Below are 24,891 nucleotides of genomic sequence, written 5' to 3'. Positions count from 1 at the left end.
GAGCGTGTGTCCTGTGTGAGCGTGTGTCCTGTGTGAGCGTGTGCAGTCGTGCACTTCGCACACATTCATACACACATGCATTTGTTTTGGCAGAGGCTGTTATGGACACAAGGGACTGAGAGAGAAACCTCTGGTCCATTAGACAGGACCTCAGAGTGTGGCGTTTCATGATGTCGCTTAGTCATTTTAATTGTATGGAATGAATCTACAGACAGGGTCACGTAAAAAATAAAATCCACCGATCTCTGTATCATTTAATACCATGAAAATGTAGATTTTGTGTTATGAATCTTGGTTAAAATAAAATATGTATTCATTGAATCTAGGCTTTATGGTGAATCTCAAGTCTCTCTGTGAGTTGTCTCATCTCTCACTCTGTCTCATGATCTCCCTCTCACCGTGAGACATCTGGTACAACACATACACAGGCTCTGACTTCTGTGTGTGTGTAAATCATTATGCTACTCTGAATAAAGGATATGGTGTGAGTCTGTCCAGTCAAAGACCCCATTGTGTAGTGCCCAAGGGAAAATACTATCTCCTGGGATAGGAGACTCCAGCAGTCTTTATTTTATCTTTATTTAACTAGGCGAGTCAGTTAAGAACAAATTCTTATTTATGGCAGCCTAGGAACAGTGGGGTTAACTGGCCTAGGAACAGTGGGTTAACTGGCCTAGGAACAGTGGGGTTAACTGGCCTAGGAACAGTGGGGTTAACTGGCCTAGGAACAGTGGGGTTAACTGGCCTAGGAACAGTGGGGTTAACTGGCCTAGGAACAGTGGGGTTAACTGGCCTAGGAACAGTGGGGTTAACTGGTCTAGGAACAGTGGGGTTAACTGGTCTAGGAACAGTGGGGTTAACTGATCTAGGAACAGTGGGGTTAACTGGTCTAGGAACAGTGGGGTTAACTGGTCTAGGAACAGTGGGGTTAACTGGTCTAGGAACAGTGGGGTTAACTGTCTGTTCAGGGGCAGAACGTCAGATTTGTACCTTTGTCAGCTCAGGGATATGAACTTTCCGTTACTAGTCCAACGCTCTAACCACTAGGCTACCCTGCCGCCCCAGTCTGCTTGGCTGGCATTTGTGATGGAGTCCCTGGTACAGAGAAGGTGTGTGTTGGCATATCACTGCAGCCAGGTGATTGGGACTCAGCTTAGAATCCCAGAGAGGAAGGGCAGATAAACAGTCAAAGGGGCAATCACACACACACACACACACTCTCAATCAATAACACACACACACACACTTTCACTCAATAACATCACACACACACACACTCTCACTAAATAACATCACACTCTCACTCAATAACATCACACACACACACTTTCAGTCAATAACATCACACTTTCACTCAATAACATCACACACACACACACACTTTCACTCAATAACATCACACACACACACTCTCACTCAATAACATCACACACACACACACTCTCACTCAATAACATCACACACACACAGTCTCTCACTCAATAACATCACACACACACACACTCTCACTCAATAACATCACACACACAGTCTCTCACAATAACATCACACACACAGTCTCTCACTCAAATAACATCACACACAACATCTCAATAACATCTCACACACACACACTCTCTCACACACACACACACATACTCTCTCACTCAATAACATCTCACACACACACACACACACACACACTCAATTCAATTCAAGGGCTTTATTGGCATGGGAAACATGTGTTAACATTGCCAAAGCAAGTGAGGTAGACAACATACAAAGTGAATATATAAAGTGAAAAACAACAAAAATTAACAGTAAACATTACACATACAGAAGTTTCAAAACAGTAAAGACATTACAAATGTCATATTATATATATATATACAGTGTTCTAACAATGTACAAATGGCTAAAGGACACAAGATAAAATAAATAAGCATAAATATGGGTTGTATTTACAATGGTGTTTGTTCTTCACTGGTTGCCCTTTTCTCATGGCAACAGGTCACAAATCTTGCTGCTGTGATGGCACACTGGAATTTCACCCAGTAGATATGGGAGTTTTTCAAAATTGGATTTGTTTTCGAATTCTTTGTGGATCTGTGTAATCTGAGGGAAATATGTCTCTCTAATATGGTCATACATTGGGCAGGAGGTTAGGAAGTGCAGCTCAGTTTCCACCTCATTTTGTGGGCAGTGAGCACATAGCCTGTCTTCTCTTGAGAGCCATGTCTGCCTACGGCGGCCTTTCTCAATAGCAAGGCTATGCTCACTGAGTCTGTACATAGTCAAGGCTTTCCTTAATTTTGGGTCAGTCACAGTGGTCAGGTATTCTGCCGCTGTGTACTCTCTGTGTAGGGCCAAATAGCATTCTAGTTTGCTCTGTTTTTTTGTTAATTCTTTCCAATGTGTTAAGTAGTTATCTTTTGTTTTCTCATGATTTGGTTGGGTCTAATTGTGCTGCTGTCCTGGGGCTCTGTAGTGTGTGTTTGTGTTTGTGAACAGAGCCCCAGAACCAGCTTGCTTAGGGGACTCTTCTCCAGGTTCATCTCTCTGTAGGTGATGGCTTTGTTATGGAAGGTTTGTGAATCGCTTCCTTTTAGGTGGTTGTAGAATTTAACAGCTCTTTTCTGGATTTTGATAATTAGTGGGTATCGGCCTAATTCTGCTCTGCATGCATTATTTGGTGTTCTACGTTGTACACGGAGGATATTTTTGCAGAATTCTGCGTGCAGAGTCTCAATTTGGTGTTTGTCCCATTTTGTGAAGTCTTGGTTGGTGAGCGGACCCCAGACCTCACAACCATAAAGGGCAATGGGCTCTATGACTGATTCAAGTATTTTTAGCCAAATCCTAATTGGTATGTTGAAATTTATGTTTCTTTTGATGGCATAGAATGCCCTTCTTGCCTTGTCTCTCAGATCGTTCACAGCTTTGTGGAAGTTACCTGTGGTGCTGATGTTTAGGCCAAGGTATGTATAGTTTTTTGTGTGCTCTAGGGCAACAGTGTCTAGATGGAATTTGTATTTGTGGTCCTGGTGACTGGACCTTTTTTGGAACACCATTATTTTGGTCTTACTGAGATTTACTGTCAGGGCCCAGGTCTGACAGAATCTGTGCATAAGATCTAGGTGCTGCTGTAGGCACCTCCTTGGTTGGTGACAGAAGCACCAGATCATCAGCAAAATCATCACACTCTCTCAGATCATCACACTCTCTCACTCAATAACATCTCACACACACACACACACTCTCTCACTCAATAACATCTCACACACACACACACACACACACACACTCTCTCACTCAATAACATCACACACACACACACACACACACACACACACACACACACACACACACACACACACACACACACACACACACACACACACACACACACACTCTCTCACTCAATAACATCTCACACACACACACACACACACTCTCTCACTCAATAACATCTCACACACACACACACACTCTCTCACTCAATAACATCTCACACACACACACACACTCTCTCACTCAATAACATCTCACACACACACACACACACACTCTCTCACTCAATAACATCTCACACACACACACTCTCTCACTCAATAACATCACACACACACACACACACACACACACACACACACACACACACACACACACACACACACACACTCTCACTCAATAACATCACACACACACACACTCTCTCACTCAATAACATCACACACACACACACTCTCTCACTCAATAACATCACACACACACTCTCTCACTCAATAACATCTCACACACACACTCTCTCACTCAATAACATCTCACACACACACACTCTCACAATAACATCTCACACACACACACTCTCTCACTCAATAACATCTCACACACACACACTCTCTCACTCAATAACATCTCACACACACACACTCTCTCACTCAATAACATCTCACACACACACACTCTCTCACTCAATAACATCACACACACACACTCTCTCACTCTAACTTCACACACACACACACACACACACACCCAGTATTTTTTTACGTATTATAAATATTAACAGAAGTACCTTATTAACTTTAGTATTCAGGCCCTTTGCTATGAGACTCTAAATTGAGCTCAGGTGCATCCTGTTTCCATTGATCATCCTTGAGATGTTTCTACAACTTGATTGGAGTCCACCGGTGGTAAAATCAATATATTGGTAATTTATTTGGAAAGGCACACACATATAGAGGTATGTGACTGTAGGTGGAGGTATAGAGGTATGGGACTGGAGGTGGAGGTAAAGAGGTATGGGACTGGAGGTGGAGGTAAAGAGGTATGGGACTGGAGGTGGAGGTAAAGAGGTATGGGACTGGAGGTGGAGGTAAAGAGGTATGGGACTGGAGGTGGAGGTAAAGAGGTATGGGACTGGAGGTGGAGGTAAAGAGGTATGGGACTGGAGGTGGAGGTAAAGAGGTATGTGACTGGAGGTGGAGGTAAAGAGGTATGTGACTGGAGGTGGAGGTAAAGAGGTATGGGGCTGGAGGTGGAGGTAAAGAGGTATGGGACTGGAGGTAAAGAGGTATGGGACTGGAGGTGGAGGTAAAGAGGTATGTGACTGGAGGTGGAGGTAAAGAGGTATGTGACTGTAGGTGGAGGTAAAGAGGTATGTGACTGTAGGTGGAGGTAAAGAGGTATGGGACTGTAGGTGGAGGTATAGAGGTATGGGACTGTAGGTGGAGGTATGGGACTGTAGGTGGAGGTAGAGAGGTATGGGACTGTAGGTGGAGGTAGAGAGGTATGGGACTGTAGGTGGAGGTAGAGAGGTATGGGACTGTAGGTGGAGGTAGAGAGGTATGTGACTGTAGGTGGAGGTAGAGAGGTATGTGACTGTAGGGGAGGTAGAGAGGTATGGGACTGTAGGTGGAGGTATGGGACTGTAGGTGGAGGTATGGGACTGTAGGTGGAGGTAGAGAGGTAATCAAATCAAATCAAATTTTATTTGTCACATACACATGGTTAGCAGATGTTAATGCGAGTGTAGCGAAATGCTTGTGCTTCTAGTTCCGACAATGCAGTAATAACGAACAAGTAATCTAACTAACAATTCCCAAAAAACTACTGTCTTATAACACAGTGTAAGGGGATAAAGAATATGTACATAAGGATATATGAATGAGTGATGGTACAGAGCAGCATAGGCAAGATACAGTAGATGATATCGAGTACAGTATATACATATGAGATAAGTATGTAAACCAAGTGGCATAGTTAAAGTGGCTAGTGATACATGTATTACATAAGGATGCAGTCGATGATATAGAGTACAGTATCAACGTATGCATATGAGATGAATAATGTAGGGTAAGTAACATTATATAAGGTAGCATTGTTTAAAGTGGCTAGTGATATATTTACATAATTTCCCATCAATTCCCATGATTAAAGTGCCTGGAGTAGAGTCAGTGTCATTGACAGTGTGTTGGCAGTAGCCTCTCAATGTTAGTGGTGGCTGTTTAACAGTCTGATGGCCTTGAGATAGAAGCTGTTTTTCAGTCTCTCGGTCCCAGCTTTGATGCACCTGTACTGACCTCGCCTTCTGGATGACAGCGGGGTGAACAGGCAGTGGCTCGGGTGGTTGATGTCCTTGATGATCTTTATGGCCTTCCTGTAGCATCGGGTGGTGTAGGTGTCCTGGAGGGCAGGTAGTTTGCCCCCGGTGATGCGTTGTGCAGACCTCACTACCCTCTGGAGAGCCTTACGGTTGAGGGCGGTGCAGTTGCCATACCAGGCGGTGATACAGCCCGCCAGGATGCTCTCGATTGTGCATCTGTAGAAGTTTGTGAGTGCTTTTGGTGACAAGCCGAATTTCTTCAGCCTCCTGAGGTTGAAGAGGCGCTGCTGCGCCTTCCTCACGATGCTGTCTGTGTGAGTGGACCAATTCAGTTTGTCTGTGATGTGTATGCCGAGGAACTTAACTTGCTACCCTCTCCACTACTGTTCCATCGATGTGGATGGGGGGTGTTCCCTCTGCTGTTTCCTGAAGTCCACAATCATCTCCTTAGTTTTGTTGACGTTGAGTGTGAGGTTATTTTCCTGACACCACACTCCGAGGGCCCTCACCTCCTCCCTGTAGGCCGTCTCGTCGTTGTTGGCCCTCACCTCCTCCCTGTAGGCCGTCCTTGTGGGGCCCCAGTGTTGAGGATCAGCGTTGTTGGTAATCAAGCTTGATGACGAGCTTGGAGGGTACTATGGTGCTGAATGCCGAGCTGTAGTCGATGAACAGCATTCTCACATAGGTATTCCTCTTGTCCAGATGGGTTAGGGCAGTGTGCAGTGTGGTTGAGATTGCATCGTCTGTGGACCTATTTGGGCGGTAAGCAAATTGGAGTGGGTCAAGGGTGTCAGGTAGGGTGGAGGTGATGTGGTCCTTGACTAGTCTCTCAAAGCACTTCATGATGACGGATGTGAGTGCTACGGGGCGGTAGTCGTTTAGCTCAGTTACCTTAGCTTTCTTGGGAACAGGAACAATGGTGGCCCTCTTGAAGCATGTGGGAACAGCAGACTGGTATAGGGATTGATTGAATATGTCCGTAAACACACCGGCCAGCTGGTCTGCGCATGCTCTGAGGGCGCGGCTGGGGATGCCGTCTGGGCCTGCAGCCTTGCGAGGGTTAACACGTTTAAATGTCTTACTCACTTCGGCTGCAGTGAAGGAGAGACCGCATGTTTCCGTTGCAGGCCGTGTCAGTGGCACTGTATTGTCCTCAAAGCGGGCAAAAAGTTATTTAGTCTGCCTGGGAGCAAGACATCCTGGTCCGTGACTGGGCTGGTTTTCTTCCTGTAGTCCGTGATTGACTGTAGACCCTGCCACATGCCTCTTGTGTCTGAGCCGTTGAATTGAGATTCTACTTTGTCTCTGTACTGGCGCTTAGCTTGTTTGATAGCCTTGCGGAGGGAATAGCTGCACTGTTTGTATTCAGTCATGTTACCAGACACCTTGCCCTGATAAAAGCAGTGGTTCGTGCCTTCAGTTTCACACGAATGCTGCCATCAATCCACGGTTTCTGGTTAGGGAATGTTTTAATCGTTGCTATGGGAACGACATCTTCAACGCACGTTCTAATGAACTCGCACACCGAATCAGCGTATTCGGCAATGTTGTTGTCTGACGCAATACGAAACATCTCCCAGTCCACGTGATGGAAGCAGTCTTGGAGTGTGGAGTCAGCTTGGTCGGACCAGCGTTGGACAGACCTCAGCGTGGGAGCTTCTTGTTTTAGTTTCTGTCTGTAGGCAGGGATCAACAAAATGGAGTCGTGGTCAGCTTTTCCGAAAGGGGGCGGGGCAGGGCCTTATATGCGTCGCGGAAGTTAGAGTAACAATGATCCAGTGTCTTTCCACCCCTGGTTGCGCAATCGATATGCTGATAAAATTTAGGGAGTCTTGTTTTCAGATTAGCCTTGTTAAAATCCCCAGCTACAATGAATGCAGCCTCCGGATAAATCGTTTCCAGTTTGCAGAGAGTTAAATAAAGTTCGTTCAGAGCCATCGATGTCTGCTTGGGGGATATATACGGCTGTGATTATAATCGAAGAGAATTCTCTTGGTAGATAATGCGGTCTACATTTGATTGTGAGGAATTCTAAATCAGGTGAACAGAAGGATTTGAGTTCCTGTATGTTTCTTTCATCACACCATGTCACGTTGGCCATAAGGCATACGCCCCCGCCCGTCTTCTTACCAGAAAGATGTTTGTTTCTGTCGGCGCGATGCGTGGAGAAACCCGCTGGCTGCACCGCTCGGATTGCGTCTCTCCAGTTAGCCATGTTTCCGTGAAGCAGAGAACGTTACAGTCTCTGATGTCCCTCTGGAATGCTACCCTTGCTCGGATTTCATCAACCTTGTTGTCAAGAGACTGGACATTGGCAAGAAGAATGCTAGGGAGTGGTGCACGATGTGCCCGTCTCCGGAGTCTGACCAGAAGACCGCTTTGTTTCCCTCTTTTTCTGAGTCGTTTTTTTTTTGGTCGCTGCATTTGATCCACTCGGTTACACTGGTTGTAAGGCAGAACACAGGATCCGCATCGCATCGTATGTGACTGTAGGTGGAGGTATAGAGGTATGGGACTGTAGGTGGAGGTATAGAGGTATGTGACTGTAGGTGGAGGTAAAGAGGTATGTGACTGTAGGTGGAGGTAAAGAGGTATGGGACTGTAGGTGGAGGTAAAGAGGTATGGGACTGTAGGTGGAGGTATAGAGGTATGGGACTGTAGGTGGAGGTAAAGAGGTATGTGACTGTAGGTGGAGGTAAAGAGGTATGTGACTGTAGGTGGAGGTAAAGAGGTATGTGACTGTAGGTGGAGGTAAAGAGGTATGTGACTGTAGGTGGAGGTAAAGAGGTATGTGACTGTAGGTGGAGGTAAAGAGGTATGTGACTGTAGGTGGAGGTATAGAGGTATGTGACTGTAGGTGGAGGTATAGAGGTATGTGACTGTAGGTGGAGGTATAGAGGTATGTGACTGTAGGTGGAGGTATAGAGGTATGTGACTGTAGGTGGAGGTAAAGAGGTATGTGACTGTAGGTGGAGGTAAAGAGGTATGGGACTGTAGGTGGAGGTAAAGAGGTATGGGACTGTAGGTGGAGGTAAAGAGGTATGGGACTGTAGGTGGAGGTATGGGACTGTAGGTGGAGGTATAGAGGTATGTGACTGTAGGTGGAGGTAAAGAGGTATGGGACTGTAGGTGGAGGTATAGAGGTATGGGACTGTAGGTGGAGGTAGAGAGGTATGTGACTGTAGGTGGAGGTATAGAGGTATGGGACTGTAGGTGGAGGTATAGAGGTATGTGACTGTAGGTGGAGGTAAAGAGGTATGGGACTGTAGGTGGAGGTATAGAGGTATGGGACTGTAGGTGGAGGTAAAGAGGTATGTGACTGTAGGTGGAGGTAAAGAGGTATGTGACTGTAGGTGGAGGTATAGAGGTATGGGACTGTAGGTGGAGGTATAGAGGTATGTGACTGTAGGTGGAGGTAAAGAGGTATGTGACTGTAGGTGGAGGTAAAGAGGTATGTGACTGTAGGTGGAGGTAAAGAGGTATGTGACTGTAGGTGGAGGTAAAAGGTATGGGACTAGGTGGAGGTATGGGACTGTAGGTGGAGGTATAGAGGTATGTGACTGTAGGTGGAGGTAAAGAGGTATGGGACTGTAGGTGGAGGTATAGAGGTATGTGACTAGGTGGAGGTATAGAGGTATGGGACTGTAGGTGGAGGTAAAGAGGCATGTGACTGTAGGTGGAGTGAAAAAGGCATGTGACTGTAGGTGGAGTGAAAGAGGCAAGGGACTGTAGGTTGAGGTATGGGACTGTAGGTGGAGGTATAGAGGTATGTGACTGTAGGTGGAGGTAAAGAGGTATGTGACTGTAGGTGGAGGTATAGAGGTATGGGACTGTAGGTGGAGGTATAGAGGTATGGGACTGTAGGTGGAGGTAGAGAGGTATGTGACTGTAGGTGGAGGTAGAGAGGTATGGGACTGTAGGTGCGAGTAAGGACGACAAAGGCAGAAAATGTACCATTTACAGGGAATTTATTCTGTCACACAGTAATATGGGGAAAAGGGGCTGGACGGAACCAAAGAAAGTAAATATCAAAGCCCCCTCTCCTATCTTACATGGTGGTGGCAGCATCATGCTGTGGGGATGTTTTTCAGCGACAGGGACTGGGAGACTAGTCAGGATCAAGGAAAAGATGAACAGAGTGAAGTACAGAGAGATCCTTGATGAATACCTGCTCCACAGCGCTCAGGACCTCAGACTGGGGTGAAGGTTCACCTTCCAACATGACAGCGACCCTAAGCACACAGCCAAGACAACGCAGGAGTGGCTTCGGGACAAGTCTCTAAATGTCCTTGAGTGGCCCAGCCAGAGCCCGGACTTGAACCCGATCAAACATCTCTGGAGAGACATGAAAATAGCTGTGCAGCAACGTTCCCCATCCAACCTGACAGAGCTTGAGAGGAACTGCAGAGAAGAATGGGAGAAAATCCCCAAATACAGGTGTGACAAGCTTGTAGCGTCATACCAAAGAAGACTCAAGGCTGTAATCGCTGACAAAGGTGCTTTAACAAAGTACTGAGTAAAGAGTCTGAATACTTATGTACATTTTAATAGATTTGCACAAATTTCTAAAAACCTGTACTTGCTTTGTCATTATGGGGTATTGTGATGTCATTATGGGGTATTGTGATGTCATTATGGGGTATTGTGATGTCATTATGGGGTATTGTGTGTAGATTGATGAGTGATGATTTTAATCAATTTTAGAATGATGCTGTAATGAAATATGTGGAAAAAGTCAAGGGGTCTGAACACTTTCTGAATGCACTGTATACTCACATGGCCTCAGTGGGAATTAGTCAATGCAGTCATCACCAGGGTGTGTGTGTGTGTGTGTGTGTGCGTGCAGTGGGAACAGATAAGTAGGGTCATAGGGCAGTGTTGCCCTGTGGCCAATCAGAACAATACACTCTCACAGTGTACAGTCTCCTGAGAGTCTCACACATTTCATGTGTGTGTGTGTGTGTGTGTGTGTGTGTGTGGGGAAATTGGTGTGAAATTAGAAGTTCCTGTTTTCAGAAGTAGCCTCATTATTGTTTGTCATAAAGTTTACTGTGAATGGATACACTGTCTTGTTGAGGGGGCGGGTGGGGAACCAGAAACTGGGTTGATTCATTATTTTAGGTCAATAACATGTGCCTTGGTGTAGGTTTTGGTTGTTTTTTTTCATCATATCCCCTGACTCTATCAGTACATTGATAATGAATGCTCTGGAGGGAGGGAGAGATCCTCAGTGTACAATATAAAGCATGCAGAATTAGGCCGATACCCACTAATGATCAAAATCCAGAAAAGAGACGTTAAAATCCACAACCACCTAAAAGGAAGTGAACCTTCCATAACGAGCTGGTTCTGGGGCTATGCAATGCAGGTGTAGAAGCACGGAGAGAGATCACCTAAAAGGAAGTGATTCCCAAACCTTCCATAACAAAGTCATCACCTACAGAGAGATGAACCTGGAGAAGAGTCCCCTAAGCAAGCTGGTCCTGGGGTTCTGTTCACAAACACACACACACCCCACAGAGCCCCAGGACAGCAGCACAATTAGACCCAACCCAAAAAGATAATTACTTGACACATTGGAATTTACAAAAAAAATAGAACAAACTAGAATGCTATTTGTCCCTAAACAGAGAGTACACAGAAGCAGAATACCTGACCACTGTGACTGACACAAAATTAAGTGACTATGTACAGACTCAGTGAGCATAGCCTTGCTATTGAAAAAGGCCGCCGTAGGCAGACATGGCTCTCAAGAGAAGACGGGCTATGTGCTCACTGCCCACAAAATGAGGTGGAAACTGAGCTGCACTTCCTAACCTCCTGCCCAATGTATGACCATATTAGAGATACATTATTTCCCTCAGATTACACAGATCCACAAAGAATTTTAAAACAATTCCAATTTGGATAAACTCCCATATCTACTGGGTGAAATATCACAGTGTGACATCACAGCAGCAAGATTTGTGACCTGTTGCCACAAGAAAAGGTCAACCAGTGAAGAACAAACACCTCTGTAAATACAACCCATATTTATATATATTTATTTTCCCCTTTGTACTTTAACCATTTTCACGTCATTACAACACTGATTATAGACATAATATGACATTTGGAAATTTTGTGAGTGTAATGTCTACTGTTAATTTTATTTTGTTTATTTCACTTTAGTTTATTATCTATTTCACATACTTTGGCAATGTAAACTGGTTCAATAACTACTTCTCAGATAGAATTCAGTGTGTCAAATCGGAGGGCCTGTTGTCCGGACCTCTGGCAGTCTCAATGGGGGTGCCACAGGGTTCAATTCTCGGGCCAACTCCTTTTCTCTATATATATCAATGATGTCACTCTTGCTGCTGGTGATTCTCTGATCCACCTCGACGCAGACGACACCATTCTGTATACTTCTGGCCCTTCTTTGGACACTGTGTTAACAAACAAACCTCCAGACGAGCTTCAACGCCATACAACACTCCTTCCGTGGCCTCCAACTGCTTTTAAATGCAAGTAAAACTAAATGCATGCTCTTCAACCGATCGCTGCCCGCACCTGCCCGCCCGACTAGCATCACTACTCTGGACGGTTCTGACTTAGGACAACTATAAATACCTAGGTGTCTGGTTAGACTGTAAACTCTCCTTCGACTCACATTAAGCATCTCCAGCCCAAAGTTAAATCTTAAATTGGCTTCCTATTTCGCAACAAAGCTTCCTTCACTCATGCTGCCAAACTTACCCTTGTAAAACTGACCATCCTACTGATCCTTGACTTCGGCAATGTCATTTATAAAATAGCCTCCAACACTTTACTTAACTAATTGGATGCAGTCTATCACAGAGCCATCCGTTTTGTCACCAAAGCCCCATATAAATACTTATTTCCCACCATAATTTGCAAATAAATTCATTAAAAATCCTACAATGTGATTTTCTGGATTTCTTTTTCTCATTTTGTCTGTCATAGTTGAAGTGTACCTATGATGAAAATTACAGGCCTCTCTCATATTTTTAAGTGGGAGAACTTGCACAATTGGTGGCTGACTAAATACTTTTTTGCTCCACTGTATCACTTCAGTGTAAATTGCTAAATTGTAATTACTTCGCCACTATTGGCCTATTTATTGTCTACCTCCTTACTCAAATCAAATCAAATGTATTTATATAGCCCTTCGTACATCAGCTGATATCTCAAAGTGCTGTACAGAAACCCAGCCTAAAACCCCAAACAGCAAGCAATGCAGGTGTAGAAGCATGTCTACAGTGCACACACTGTAGAAATATTGTTCTATTGTGTTATTGACTGTACGTTTGTTTATTCCATGTGTAACTCTGTGTTGTTTTGCTTTATCTTGGCCAGGTCACAGTTGTAAATAAACAACTTGTTCTCAACTGGCCTACCTGGTTAAATAAATGTGTTCTCAACTGGCCTACCTGGTTAAATAAAGGTGTTCTCAACTGGCCTACCTGGTTAAATAAAGGTGTTCTCAACTGGCCTACCTGGTTAAATAAAGGTGTTCTCAACTGGCCTACCTGGTTAAATAAAGGTGTTCTCAACTGGCCTACCTGGTTAAATAAAGGTGTTCTCAACTGGCCTACCTGGTTAAATAAAGGTGTTCTCAACTGGCCTACCTGGTTAAATAAAGGTGTTCTCAACTGGCCTACCTGGTTAAATAAAGGTGTTCTCAACTGGCCTACCTGGTTAAATAAAGGTGTTCTCAACTGGCCTACCTGGTTAAATAAAGGTGAAATAAATGAAAAAAAAGTTGTTTCCCATGCCAATAAAGCCCGTAAATTGAAATTGAATTTCTCTCTAATTAATGTCATTTCTCCCTGCATCCTACCCATGAGCCCCCTCTTTCCATGGCCTGTAACCATCCTCACTTACAGTAGCTCAATAACCGAATGTTAACAAACATTTTATCTGCACAGTTCTTTCAGTCAATGTTTTTATTACATTTTACAGTGTAAATTGTTAAAAGTAGTCCTTGTACATAGACTAAGTGGAATAAAACTGAGTCTCAGCGCAATTCCGTCACGTGGAATTTCCCATATTGTAATCACAGTGCGTAGTCCATGTGATGCACTCATTCGACTGTTTCTTTTAAGTAAACAAACCTCACAGTTCTGTCTAATTGAGATGGAGAATATTTTTTTTTAACCTTTATTTAACTAGGCAAGTCAGTTAAGAACAAATTCTTATTTACAATGACGGCCTAGGATCAGTGGGTTAACTGCCTGTTCAGGGGCAGAACGACAGATTTGTACCTTGTCAGCTCAGGGATTATGAACTTTCCGTTACTAGTCCAACGCTCTAACCACTAGGCTACCCTGCCTCCCCAGTCTGCTTGGCTGGCATTTGTGATGGAGTCCCTGGTACAGAGAAGGTGTGTGTTGGCATATCACTGCAGCCAGGTGATTGGGACTCAGCTTAGAATCCCAGAGAGGAAGGGCAGATACCCTGCCACCTCTACACTCTAACCACTAGGATACCCTGCCACCTCTACACTCTAACCACTAGGATACCCTGCCACCTCTACACTCTAACCACTAGGATACCCTGCCACCTCCACACTCTAACCACTAGGATACCCTGCCACCTCTACACTCTAACCACTAGGATACCCTGCCGCCTCTACACTCTAACCACTAGGCTACCTGCCACCTCTACACTCTAACCACTAGGATACCCTGCCACCTCTACACTCTAACCACTAGGATACCCTGCCACCTCTACACTCTAACCACTAGGCTACCCTGCCACCTCTACACTCTAACCACTAGGATACCCTGCCGCCTCTACACTCTAACCACTAGGCTACCTGCCACCTCTACACTCTAACCACTAGGATACCCTGCCACCTCTACACTCTAACCACTAGGATACCCTGCCACCTCTACACTCTAACCACTAGGCTACCCTGCCACCTCTACACTCTAACCACTAGGATACCTGCCACCTCTACACTCTAACCACTAGGATACCCTGCCACCTCTACACTCTAACCACTAGGATACCCTGCCACCTCTACACTCTAACCACTAGGCTACCCTGCCACCTCTACACTCTAACCACTAGGATACCCTGCCACCTCTACACTCTAACCACTAGGATACCCTGCCACCTCTACACTCTAACCACTAGGCTACCCTGCCACCTCTACACTCTAACCACTAGGCTACCCTGCCACCTCTACACTCTAACCACTAGGCTACCCTGCCACCTCTACACTCTAACCACTAGGCTACCCTGCCGCCTCTACACTCTAACCACTAGGATACCCTGCCGCCTCTACACTCTAACCACTAGGCTACCCTGCCACCTCTACACTCTAACCACTAGGCTACCCTGCCGCCTCTACACTCTAACCACTAGGCTACCCTGCCACCTCTACACTCTAACCACTAGGATACCCTGCCACCTCTACACTCTAACCACTAGGCTACCCTGCCACCTCTACACTCTAACCACTAGGCTACCTGCGACCTCTACACTCTAACCACTAGGATACCCTGCCGCCTCTACACTCTAACCACTAGGCTACCTGCCACCTCTACACTCTAACCACTAGGATACCCTGCCACCTCTACACTCTAACCACTAGGATACCCTGCCACCTCTACACTCTAACCACTAGGCTACCCTGCCGCCTCTACACTCTAACCACTAGGCTACCTGCCACCTCTACACTCTAACCACTAGGATACCCTGCCACCTCTACACTCTAACCACTAGGATACCCTGCCACCTCTACACTCTAACCACTAGGATACCCTGCCACCTCTACACTCTAACCACTAGGCTACCCTGCCGCCTCTACACTCTAACCACTAGGCTACCCTGCCGCCTCTACACTCTAACCACTAGGATACCCTGCCGCCTCTACACTCTAACCACTAGGATACCCTGCCACCTCTACACTCTAACCACTAGGATACCCTGCCGCCTCTACACTCTAACCACTAGGATACCCTGCCGCCTCTACACTCTAACCACTAGGATACCCTGCCACCTCTACACTCTAACCACTAGGATACCCTGCCACCTCTACACTCTAACCACTAGGATACCCTGCCACCTCTACACTCCAACCACTAGGATACCCTGCCGCCCCAAATATAATATCGCCCTGTGTTGTTTTCATTTTTTCCAGGCTACATTTTTTTTTTTTTAGGTCATATCAGAATTAATCACAAGACTATTGTTCTGAAGAGTCTCTCTCTTCTGTTTTCACTTTCATCAATACATCACTGACAATGGGTCACCTGACCCTGTCACACCAATGGGTGACCCTGTCCTCCAACCTCTCCATTGGTGTGTATGTGTTTCTAAAACCTTCCTCTTCTTCTTCCTCCTCCCAGGACAACATGCCTCAGACGCCACTGCTGACCGGCATGCTGGTCTCCAGGGGTTACAATAATAAGAACCTGTACCAGAGTCCGAACCAGACCAAGGAGGAGGGATACGGTAACGCAGGACTGTGTTACCGTGACAACGCCCTTGTGTCGGGCTCACTGGAGGCCCTCATACACCACCTGGTCCCTAGTATGGACTACTACCCTGACGTGAGTAACACTGTCTCTGTCTGTCTGTCTGTCTGTGTCTCTCTCACTGTCTGTCTGTCTGTTTGTCGGGTCTGTCTGTCGTGTCTGTCGTGTCTCTGTCTGTCTGTCTGTCTGTCTGTCTGTCTGTCTGTCGTGTGTCTGTCGTTTGTCTGTCTGTCTGTCTGTCGTCTGTCTGTCTGTCTGTCTGTCTGTCTGTCTGTCTGTGTCTCTCTCACTGTCTGTCTGTCTGTCTGTCTGTCTGTCTGTCTGTCTGTCTGTCTGTCTGTCTGTCTGTCTGTCTGTGTCTCTCTCACTCTCTGTCTGTCTGTCGGGTCTGTCGGGTCTGTCTGTCTGTCTGTCTGTCTGTCTGTCTGTCTGTCTGTCTGTCTGTCTAACCATCTCTCTTTCTCTTGTCTTTAACCAGTGTCCACAAAAGGAGAAAAACCACTCTGTATTCCCTTAAAGTTATTGACACCTCTCTTAATTCCTCTGCTCCGCCGCTCTCTACCTCCCTCCCTTTTTCTCTTCTCTCCACAGATGACGTACTCTTTCACCTTCCTGCTCTCCTCTCGTCTATTTATCCACCCCTACGAGCTCATGTCCAAGGTGTGTCACCTGTGTGTGGAGCAGCAGAGACTGAGTGACCCTCAGGCAGACAAGGTAACACTATACCTAAATTATACTATACACTATTAGCTATATTATACTATACTATACTTTATTAGCTATATTATGCTATACCCTATTAGCTATATTATACTATACTGTACTTTATTAGCTATATTATACTATACTATATTAGTTATGTCGTACTATACTCTATTAGCTATATTATGCTATACTCTATTAGCTATATTCTATTACACTATACTCTTAGCTTGATTATATTATATTATATTAGCTTAATCCGATTATAATATACTCAATTAGCTTGATTATATTATGCTAAATTAGCTAGATGATTTTTGACTATACTCTTTTAGGTAGATTCTATTCTACTATAGTAGCTATTTTATATTAGCTATATTGTATTATACAATATTAGCTATATTGTATTATACTATACTCTATCAGCTATGCTCTATTAGCTAGATTCAATTATACTATACTAGCTATTTTTTATTACCTATATAGTACTAAGTTAGCTATACTCCTTTATGCTATTATACTTCTTAATGAATATACTTCTTAACCTTAATATACTTCATAACCTGCAACCGTACATCAGTTGATTTAGCAGATAGATGTTGAGAGTTTTGCTCTCCGATTAATGTATGTATATATATATATATATATATATATATATATATATATATATATATATATATATATTAATTTACAGACTTGGGTGTTACTTAAATGACCATGAGTATATTTTGTATGTGTATCTTTCAGATTAGGATCAGGAAGTTGGCTCCCAGGATCCTCCAGCTGCTCCAGGAGTGGACAGAGACGTTCCCCTACGACTTCAGAGACGAGAGGATGATGAGGAGCCTGAAGGAGTTAACCCAACGCATGGCCTCAGGAGATGAGGTACAGTCACATTATTTTTTTTAAACGGTATTGTCCCCCGAATGGAAATTCACTGTGAGGCCAGGAGAACAATAGACACAGGGAATAGAGTGCACATCTAACAAATACAAGTTAGTCAGTCCTCCAACGCCGCCAACCTGGTCAGGGGGAAAAGATAAGTATTTTACCGTGATGGTTTTCAATGAAAATGCTCAAAAAGAAACAAGAATAGTTTCTTACCAAACTGCAATTTCTCAAGCAAGAGTGTTACTAGGACTGTCTGTGGGTGGTCTGAGTGGGGAGGTGAAAACGGAAAACTAGCTGTTATTGGCAAAGAGGTTTGGAATTCTTATTGGTCTATTAACTAATTTATCATAATTTTCACAATTCCACAGTATTATTCCAACCTCATAGTGTGGAAATATATATTAAACACAGGAAAATCATGTTAAGAAAATGTTCTTCAACATATGGATATATTTACCTTGGATTAGCCTAGCTAATTAGCCTAGTTGGTTGTATTTACCTTGGATTAGCCTAGCTAATTAGCCTAGTTGGTTGTATTTACCTTGGATTAGCCTAGCTAATTAGCATAGTTGGTTGTACTTACCTTGGATTAGCCTAGCTAATTAGCATAGTTGGTTATATTTACCTTGGATTAGCCTAGCTAATTAGCCTAGTTGGTTGTATTTACCTTGGATTAGCCTAGCTAATTAGCCTAGTTGGTTGTATTTACCTTGGATTAGCCTAGCTAATTAGCATAGTTGGTTGTACTTACCTTGGATTAGCCTAGCTAATTAGCATAGTTGGTTATATTTACCTTGGATTAGCCTAGCTAATTAACATAGTTGGTTATATTTACCTTGGATTAGCCTAGCTAATTAGTATAGTTGGTTATATTTACCTTGGATTAGCCTAGCTAATTAGCATAGTTGGTTATATTTACCTTGGATTAGCCTAGCTAATTAGCATAGTTGGTTATATTTACCTTGGATTAGCCGAGCTAATTAGCATAGTTGGTTATATTTACCTTGGATTAGCCTGTTGGAGCCAGACTAGTGCTAGAGCTTTCAGGATGTGGGGGGTTAGTCTGATGGGGTGGGTAGGGTGGTTTAGTGTGATGGGGTGGGTGGGGTAGTGTGATGGAGTAGGGTAGTGTGATGGAGTAGGTGGGGTAGTGTGATATAGTAGGGTGGTGTGATGGTGTGGGTGGGGTAGTGTGATGGTGTGGGTGGGGTAGTGTGATAGTGTGGGTGGGGTAGTGTGATGGAGTAGTGTGATGAGGTGGGGGGGTGGTGTGTTTGGCTGGGTGTGATGTGATGGGGGGTTAGTGTGATGGGCTGGGTGTGATGGAGTAGGGTAGTGTGATGGGGTGGGGGATAGTGTGATGGGCTGGGTGTGATGGGATGGGGGTTAGTGTGATGGAGTAAGGTAGTGTGATGGAGTAAGGTAGTGTGATGGGGTGGGGGTTAGTGTGATGGAGTAGGGTAGTGTGATGGAGTAGGGTAGTGTGATGGAGTAGGGTAGTGTGGGATGGGGTAGTGTGATGGGGGAGTGTATGGGGTGGGGGATAGTGTGATGGGGGGGGTTAGTGTGATGGAGTATGGTAGTGTAATGGGGTGGGGGGATAGTGTGATGGAGTAGGGTAGTGGTGATGGGGTGGGGGGTTAGTGTGATGGAGTAGGGTAGTGTGATGGTGTAGGGTAGTGTGATGGTGTAGGGTAGTGGTGATGGGGTGGGGGGTTAGTGTGATGGAGTAGGGTAGTGGTGATGGGGTGGGGGGTTAGTGTGATGGAGTAGGGTAGTGTGATGGTGTAGGGTAGTGTGATGGTGTAGGGTAGTGTGATGGGGTAGTGGGGTTAGTGTGATGGGGTAGGGTAGTGTGATGAGTAGGGTAGTGTGATGGAGTAGGGTAGTGGTGATGGGGTGGGGTAGTGAGATGGAGTAGGGTAGTGGTGATGGGGTGGGGGGTTAGTGTGATGGAGTAGGGTAGTGTGATGGTGTAGGGTAGTGTGATGGGGTAGTGGGGTTAGTGTGATGGAGTAGGGTAGTGTGATGGGGTAGGGTGGTTAGTGTGATGGGGTAGGGTGGTTAGTGTGATGGTGTAGGGTAGTGTGATGGGGTAGGGTAGTGGTGATGGGGTGGGGTGGTTAGTGTGATGGTGTAGGGTAGTGTGATGGGGTAGGGTAGTGTGATGGAGTAGGGTAGTGTGATGGAGTAGGGTCGTGGTGATGGGGTGGGGTGGTTAGTGTGATGGAGTAGGGTAGTGTGATGGAGTAGGGTAGTGTGATGGAGTAGGGTAGTGTGATGGAGTAGGGTACTGGTAATGGAGTAGGGTACTGGTGATGGAGTAGGGTAGTGTGATGGTGTAGGGTAGTGTGATGGAGTAGGGTAGTGTGATGGAGTAGGGTACTGGTGATGGAGTAGGGTAGTGTGATGGAGTAGGGTAGTGTGATGGAGTAGGGTACTGGTGATGGAGTAGGGTACTGGTGATGGAGTAGGGTACTGGTGATGGAGTAAGGTAGTGTGATGGAGTAGGGTAGTGTGATGGAGTAGGGTAGTGTGATGGAGTAGGGTACTGGTGATGGAGTAGGGTACTGGTGATGGAGTAGGGTACTGGTGATGGAGTAGGGTACTGGTGATGGAGTAGGGTACTGGTGATGGAGTAGGGTACTGGTGATGGAGTAGGGTACTGGTGATGGAGTAGGGTCGTGTGATGGAGTAGGGTCGTGTGATGGGGTAGGGTACTGGTGATGGGGGTGGGAGGTTGGTCGTGCCACGAAGCATTATATATATATTTTTGCCTGGCCGAATCAAAAGAAAAGAGCTATTGTTCCACAGGCCCGGCAGGCAACTTTTTGTCAATTCAACTCTGCTGCTCTGCTCTTCCTTAGGCTGCAGTTGAATTGTTCCACTACTGCTGACTTGAATGTCACAGGCTTACTACTGGTTTGCTTGGCTTGCGTCCCAAATCACACCCATTTTATAGTGCACTACTTTTGACCAGTGCCCATAGGGAGTAGGGTGCCATTTGGGATACACAGCCTTGGTTTCCTCCACAGGATGTTTTCAATGATGGTTTTATAGAAGGATTACTTCCTATGACTTCTCTTCTGTTATCTTGTCCATTTAGACGGATGTAGAACTGGAACCAGAACCTGCACCTCAGTACCACTGCTGTTGTTTATAACTGTACCACGGCTGTTGTTTATAACAGTACCACGGCTGCTGTTTATAACAGTACCACGGCTGCTGTTTATAACTGTACCACGGTTGCTGTTTATAACTGTACCACGGCTGTTGTTTATAACTGTACCACGGCTGTTGTTTATAACAGTACCACGGCTGCTGTTTATAACTGTACCACGGCTGCTGTTTATAACTGTACCACGGCTGTTGTTTATAACTGTACCACGGCTGTTGTTTATAACTGTACCACGGCTGTTGTTTATAACTGTACCACGGCTGTTGTTTATAACTGTACCACTGCTGTTGTTTATAACTGTACCACTGCTGCTGTTTATAACTGTACCACGGCTGCTGTTTATAACTGTACCACGGCTGCTGTTTATAACTGTACCACGGCTGCTGTTTATAACTGTACCACGGCTGCTGTTTATAACTGTACCACGGCTGTTGTTTATAACAGTACCACTGCTGTTGTTTATAACTGTACCACGGCTGTTGTTTATAACTGTACCACGGCTGTTGTTTATAACTGTACCACGGCTGCTGTTTATAACAGTACCACTGCTGTTGTTTATAACTGTACCACGGCTGCTGTTTATAACTGTACCACGGCTGTTGTTTATAACAGTACCACTGCTGTTGTTTATAACTGTACCACGGCTGTTGTTTATAACTGTACCACGGCTGTTGTTTATAACTGTACCACGGCTGTTGTTTATAACTGTACCACGGCTGTTGTTTATAACAGTACCACGGCTGCTGTTTATAACAGTACCACGGCTGCTGTTTATAACTGTACCACGGCTGCTGTTTATAACTGTACCACGGCTGCTGTTTATAACTGTACCACGGCTGCTGTTTATAACTGTACCACGGCTGCTGTTTATAACTGTACCACGGCTGCTGCCGTTTTATATAGTCATGGATGTGTAAGCACCAAGAGAGTGGGCAGCTAGCTCTAGCTGATGTCTCTAGCCCTGCTAAACCTAGCCCTGCTAAACCTAGCCCTGCAAAACCTAGCCCTGCAAAACCTAGCCCCGCTAAACCTAGCCCGCAAATCCTAGCCCCGCTAAACCTAGCCCCGCAAATCCTAGCCCCGCTAAACCTAGCCCTGCAAATCCTAGCCCAGCTAGTAATCTATACTGAATTCAAATATGAACTCAACATGTTGTGTGTTTGTCCCATGAGCTGAGATAAAAGATCCCTGAAAATGTTGTGCCCAAATTTGTTTACATTTCAACTTTTTCATTTTAGTCAATGCTCAACTTACAGTAGAGTGCATACATTTTCTTTGTATTGGTCCCCCATGGGAATCGAACCCACAACCTTGGCACTACACGCTCCGTGCTCTACCAACTGAGCCACACGGTACCTACATCCCTGTTAGTGACCATTTCTCCTTTGTCAAGATAATTCATCCACCTGACCGTTGTGGCATATCAAGAAGCTGAATAAACAGCATGATCATTACACAAGTGCACCTTGTGCTGGGGACAATAAAATACCTCTAAAATGTGCAGTGTTGTCACACCACACAATACCACAGATGTCTCAAGTTTTGAGGGAGCGTTTAATTGGCATGCTGACTGTAGGAATGTCCACCAGATCTGTTGCCAGAGAATTTAATGTTCATTTCTTTACCATAAACCGCCTCCAACATTGTTTTAGAGAATTTGGCAGTACGTCCAACTCGCCTCACAACCGCAGACCACGTCTAACCATGCCAGCTCAGGACCTCCAGATCCTGCTTCTTCACCTGCGGTATCGTCTGAGGGGGTGCTGAGGAGTATTTCTGTCTGTAATAAAGCCCGTGTGTTGAAAAACTCATTCTGATCGGCTGGGCCTGGCTCCTCAGTGGGTGGGCCTATGCCCTCCCAGACTCACCCATGGCTGTGCCCCTGCCCAGTCATGTGAAATAGATTAGGGTCTAATTAATTTATGTCAATTGACTGATTTCCTTAAATGAACTGTAACTCAGTAAAATCTTTGAAATTGTTGCATGTTGTGTTTATATTTTTGTTTGTTCGTGGGAACACTTAAAACCCACTTACTGCTGATCATTTCAGTGGTTTCTCATGACTTGGGATTCTGCGCGTGCGTGCGTGCGCGTGCGTGCGTGTGTGTGCGTGCGTGTGTGTGCGTGTGTGTGTGTGTGTGTGTGTGTGTGTGCGTGTGTGTGCGTGTGTGTGTTTGTGCGTGTCAGACAGACAGACAGACAGACAGTGAGAGACAGACAGTGAGAGAGACACGACAGACAGACAGACAGTGAGAGACAGACAGACAGACAGACAGACAGACAGACAGACAGAGGTGAGGGTGGTAAATTAACGACAGGGAGCTGGTTAGGACCAGACAGTGATGGAGGACGCATCCATCTGCTCCGTGACATCTGTAACCCAGAAACACAGCGCTGCCCGCTCCTGGTACTCTGAGCACGATCCGTCAATAGTACAGCACGAGTATTGATCAGGCTTTAATTTGAAAATCAATAATGTCTCTGATGACACACACCTAAATTCTTCCCAACCTCCTCCTCTATCCCTATGAATCCTTGGATAACCTCTCTCCAATACACTGAAGTGGTGACCTGGCCTACTGTCTGTTTGGGCTCTATCCAATCCACTGATGAAGTAGTGACCTGGCCTACTGTCTGTTTGGGCTCCATCCAATCCCCTGATGAAGTAGTGACCTGGCCTACTGCCTGTTTGGGCTCTATCCAATCCCCTGATGAAGTAGTGACCTGGCCTACTGTCTGTTTGGGCTCCATCCAATCCCCTACTGAAGTAAAGACCTGGCCTACTGTCTGTTTGGGCTCCATCCAATCCCCTGATGAAGTAGCGACCTGGCCTACTGTCTGTTTGGGCTCTATCCAATCCCCTGATGAAGTAGTGACCTGGCCTACTGTCTGTTTGGGCTCTATCAGGGTACACATTGGTGATACACACCACCCAGTCAGCCACGCACATAGAAAGGAGTATTAAAAACACTATGGTCTACTACGCATGTGGGTCGTTCCACTAATTCAGTGCCTTTTGAGAAGTGTAACTTGGTCCAAAACCCCCATTGGAATTCACCTCATTCTAATATTCTGTGGTAAAGAGCACATGTTCAACATGATAAAAAAAAACGGTAACTGTAGATGTGATCAGATATACAGGGAGGCAGGAGCATGGGGATGTAAACAAGTTACTGTGCCTGGTTAAGATGGTGTGTGTGATTGCAGTCCGCAAAGCCCCCCTGAGCGTCCCATTGGTTCCTGCATGAATGCCCCCCCCCAACATCTTCATGCTGTGAATGTGGGTCAAAGGGGAAATAAAAGTATTATCAGTCTGAGGCGGGGTGACCTCGGTAGACGGTGTCCTCCGCTCCCTCCTACCGGAACCCTCCCTACTAGCTAGCTTGAGGCGGGGCGACGTCGGTAGACGGTGTCCTTCGCTCCCTCCTACCGGAACCCTCCCTACTAGCTAGCTTGAGGTGGGGCGACGTCGGTAGACGGTGTCCTTCGCTCCCTCCTACCGGAACCCTCCCTACTAGCTAGCTTGAGGTGGGGCGACGTCGGTAGACGGTGTCCTTCGCTCCCTCCTACCGGAACTCTCCCTACTAGCTAGTTTGAGGCGGGGCGACGTCGGTAGAGGGTGTCCTTCGCTACCTCCTACCGGAACCCTCCCTACTAGCTAGCTTGAGGCGGGGCGATGTCGGTAGACGGTGTCCTTCGCTCCCTCCTACCGGAACTCTCCCTACTAGCTAGCTTGAGGCGGGCGACGTCGGTAGACGGTGTCCTTCGCTCCCTCCTACCGGAACCCTCCCTACTAGCTAGCTTGAGGCGGGGCGACATCGGTAGACGGTGTCCTTCGCTCCCTCCTACCGGAACCCTCCCTACTAGCTAGCTTGAGGCGGAGTGACGCCAGTAGATGGTGTCCTTCGCTCCCTCCTACCGGAACCCTCCCTACTAGCTAGCTTGAGGCGGGCGACGCCAGTAGATGGTGTCCTTCGCTCCCTCCTACCGGAACCCTCCCTACTAGCTAGCTTGAGGCGGGGCGAAACCTGTAGATGGTGTCC

General features: G+C 45.8%; 1 protein-coding gene across 4 annotated transcripts in view; it reads left to right on the top strand.

Annotated features, from left to right (window-relative positions):
- Positions 1–24,891, top strand: part of LOC112241775 (ras-GEF domain-containing family member 1B-A) — a 73,622-nt gene that overhangs the window by 12,863 nt on the left and 35,868 nt on the right. For all 4 annotated transcript variants that reach the window (XM_042331237.1, XM_042331236.1, XM_042331235.1 and 1 more), the window contains exons 2-4: positions 15,949–16,152; positions 16,669–16,791; positions 17,527–17,664. In XM_042331237.1, coding sequence (XP_042187171.1) covers positions 15,955–16,152; positions 16,669–16,791; positions 17,527–17,664 — 459 coding nt within the window. In that variant the 5' untranslated portion in view covers positions 15,949–15,954. The remainder of the gene's footprint in view (positions 1–15,948; positions 16,153–16,668; positions 16,792–17,526; positions 17,665–24,891) is intronic.

This window comes from Oncorhynchus tshawytscha, linkage group LG12, assembly GCF_018296145.1.
Source record: "Oncorhynchus tshawytscha isolate Ot180627B linkage group LG12, Otsh_v2.0, whole genome shotgun sequence".
Lineage (NCBI taxonomy): Eukaryota > Metazoa > Chordata > Actinopteri > Salmoniformes > Salmonidae > Oncorhynchus > Oncorhynchus tshawytscha.
Note: the sequence above shows the minus strand (reverse complement) of the source record. Positions and strands in the feature narration are given on the sequence as shown.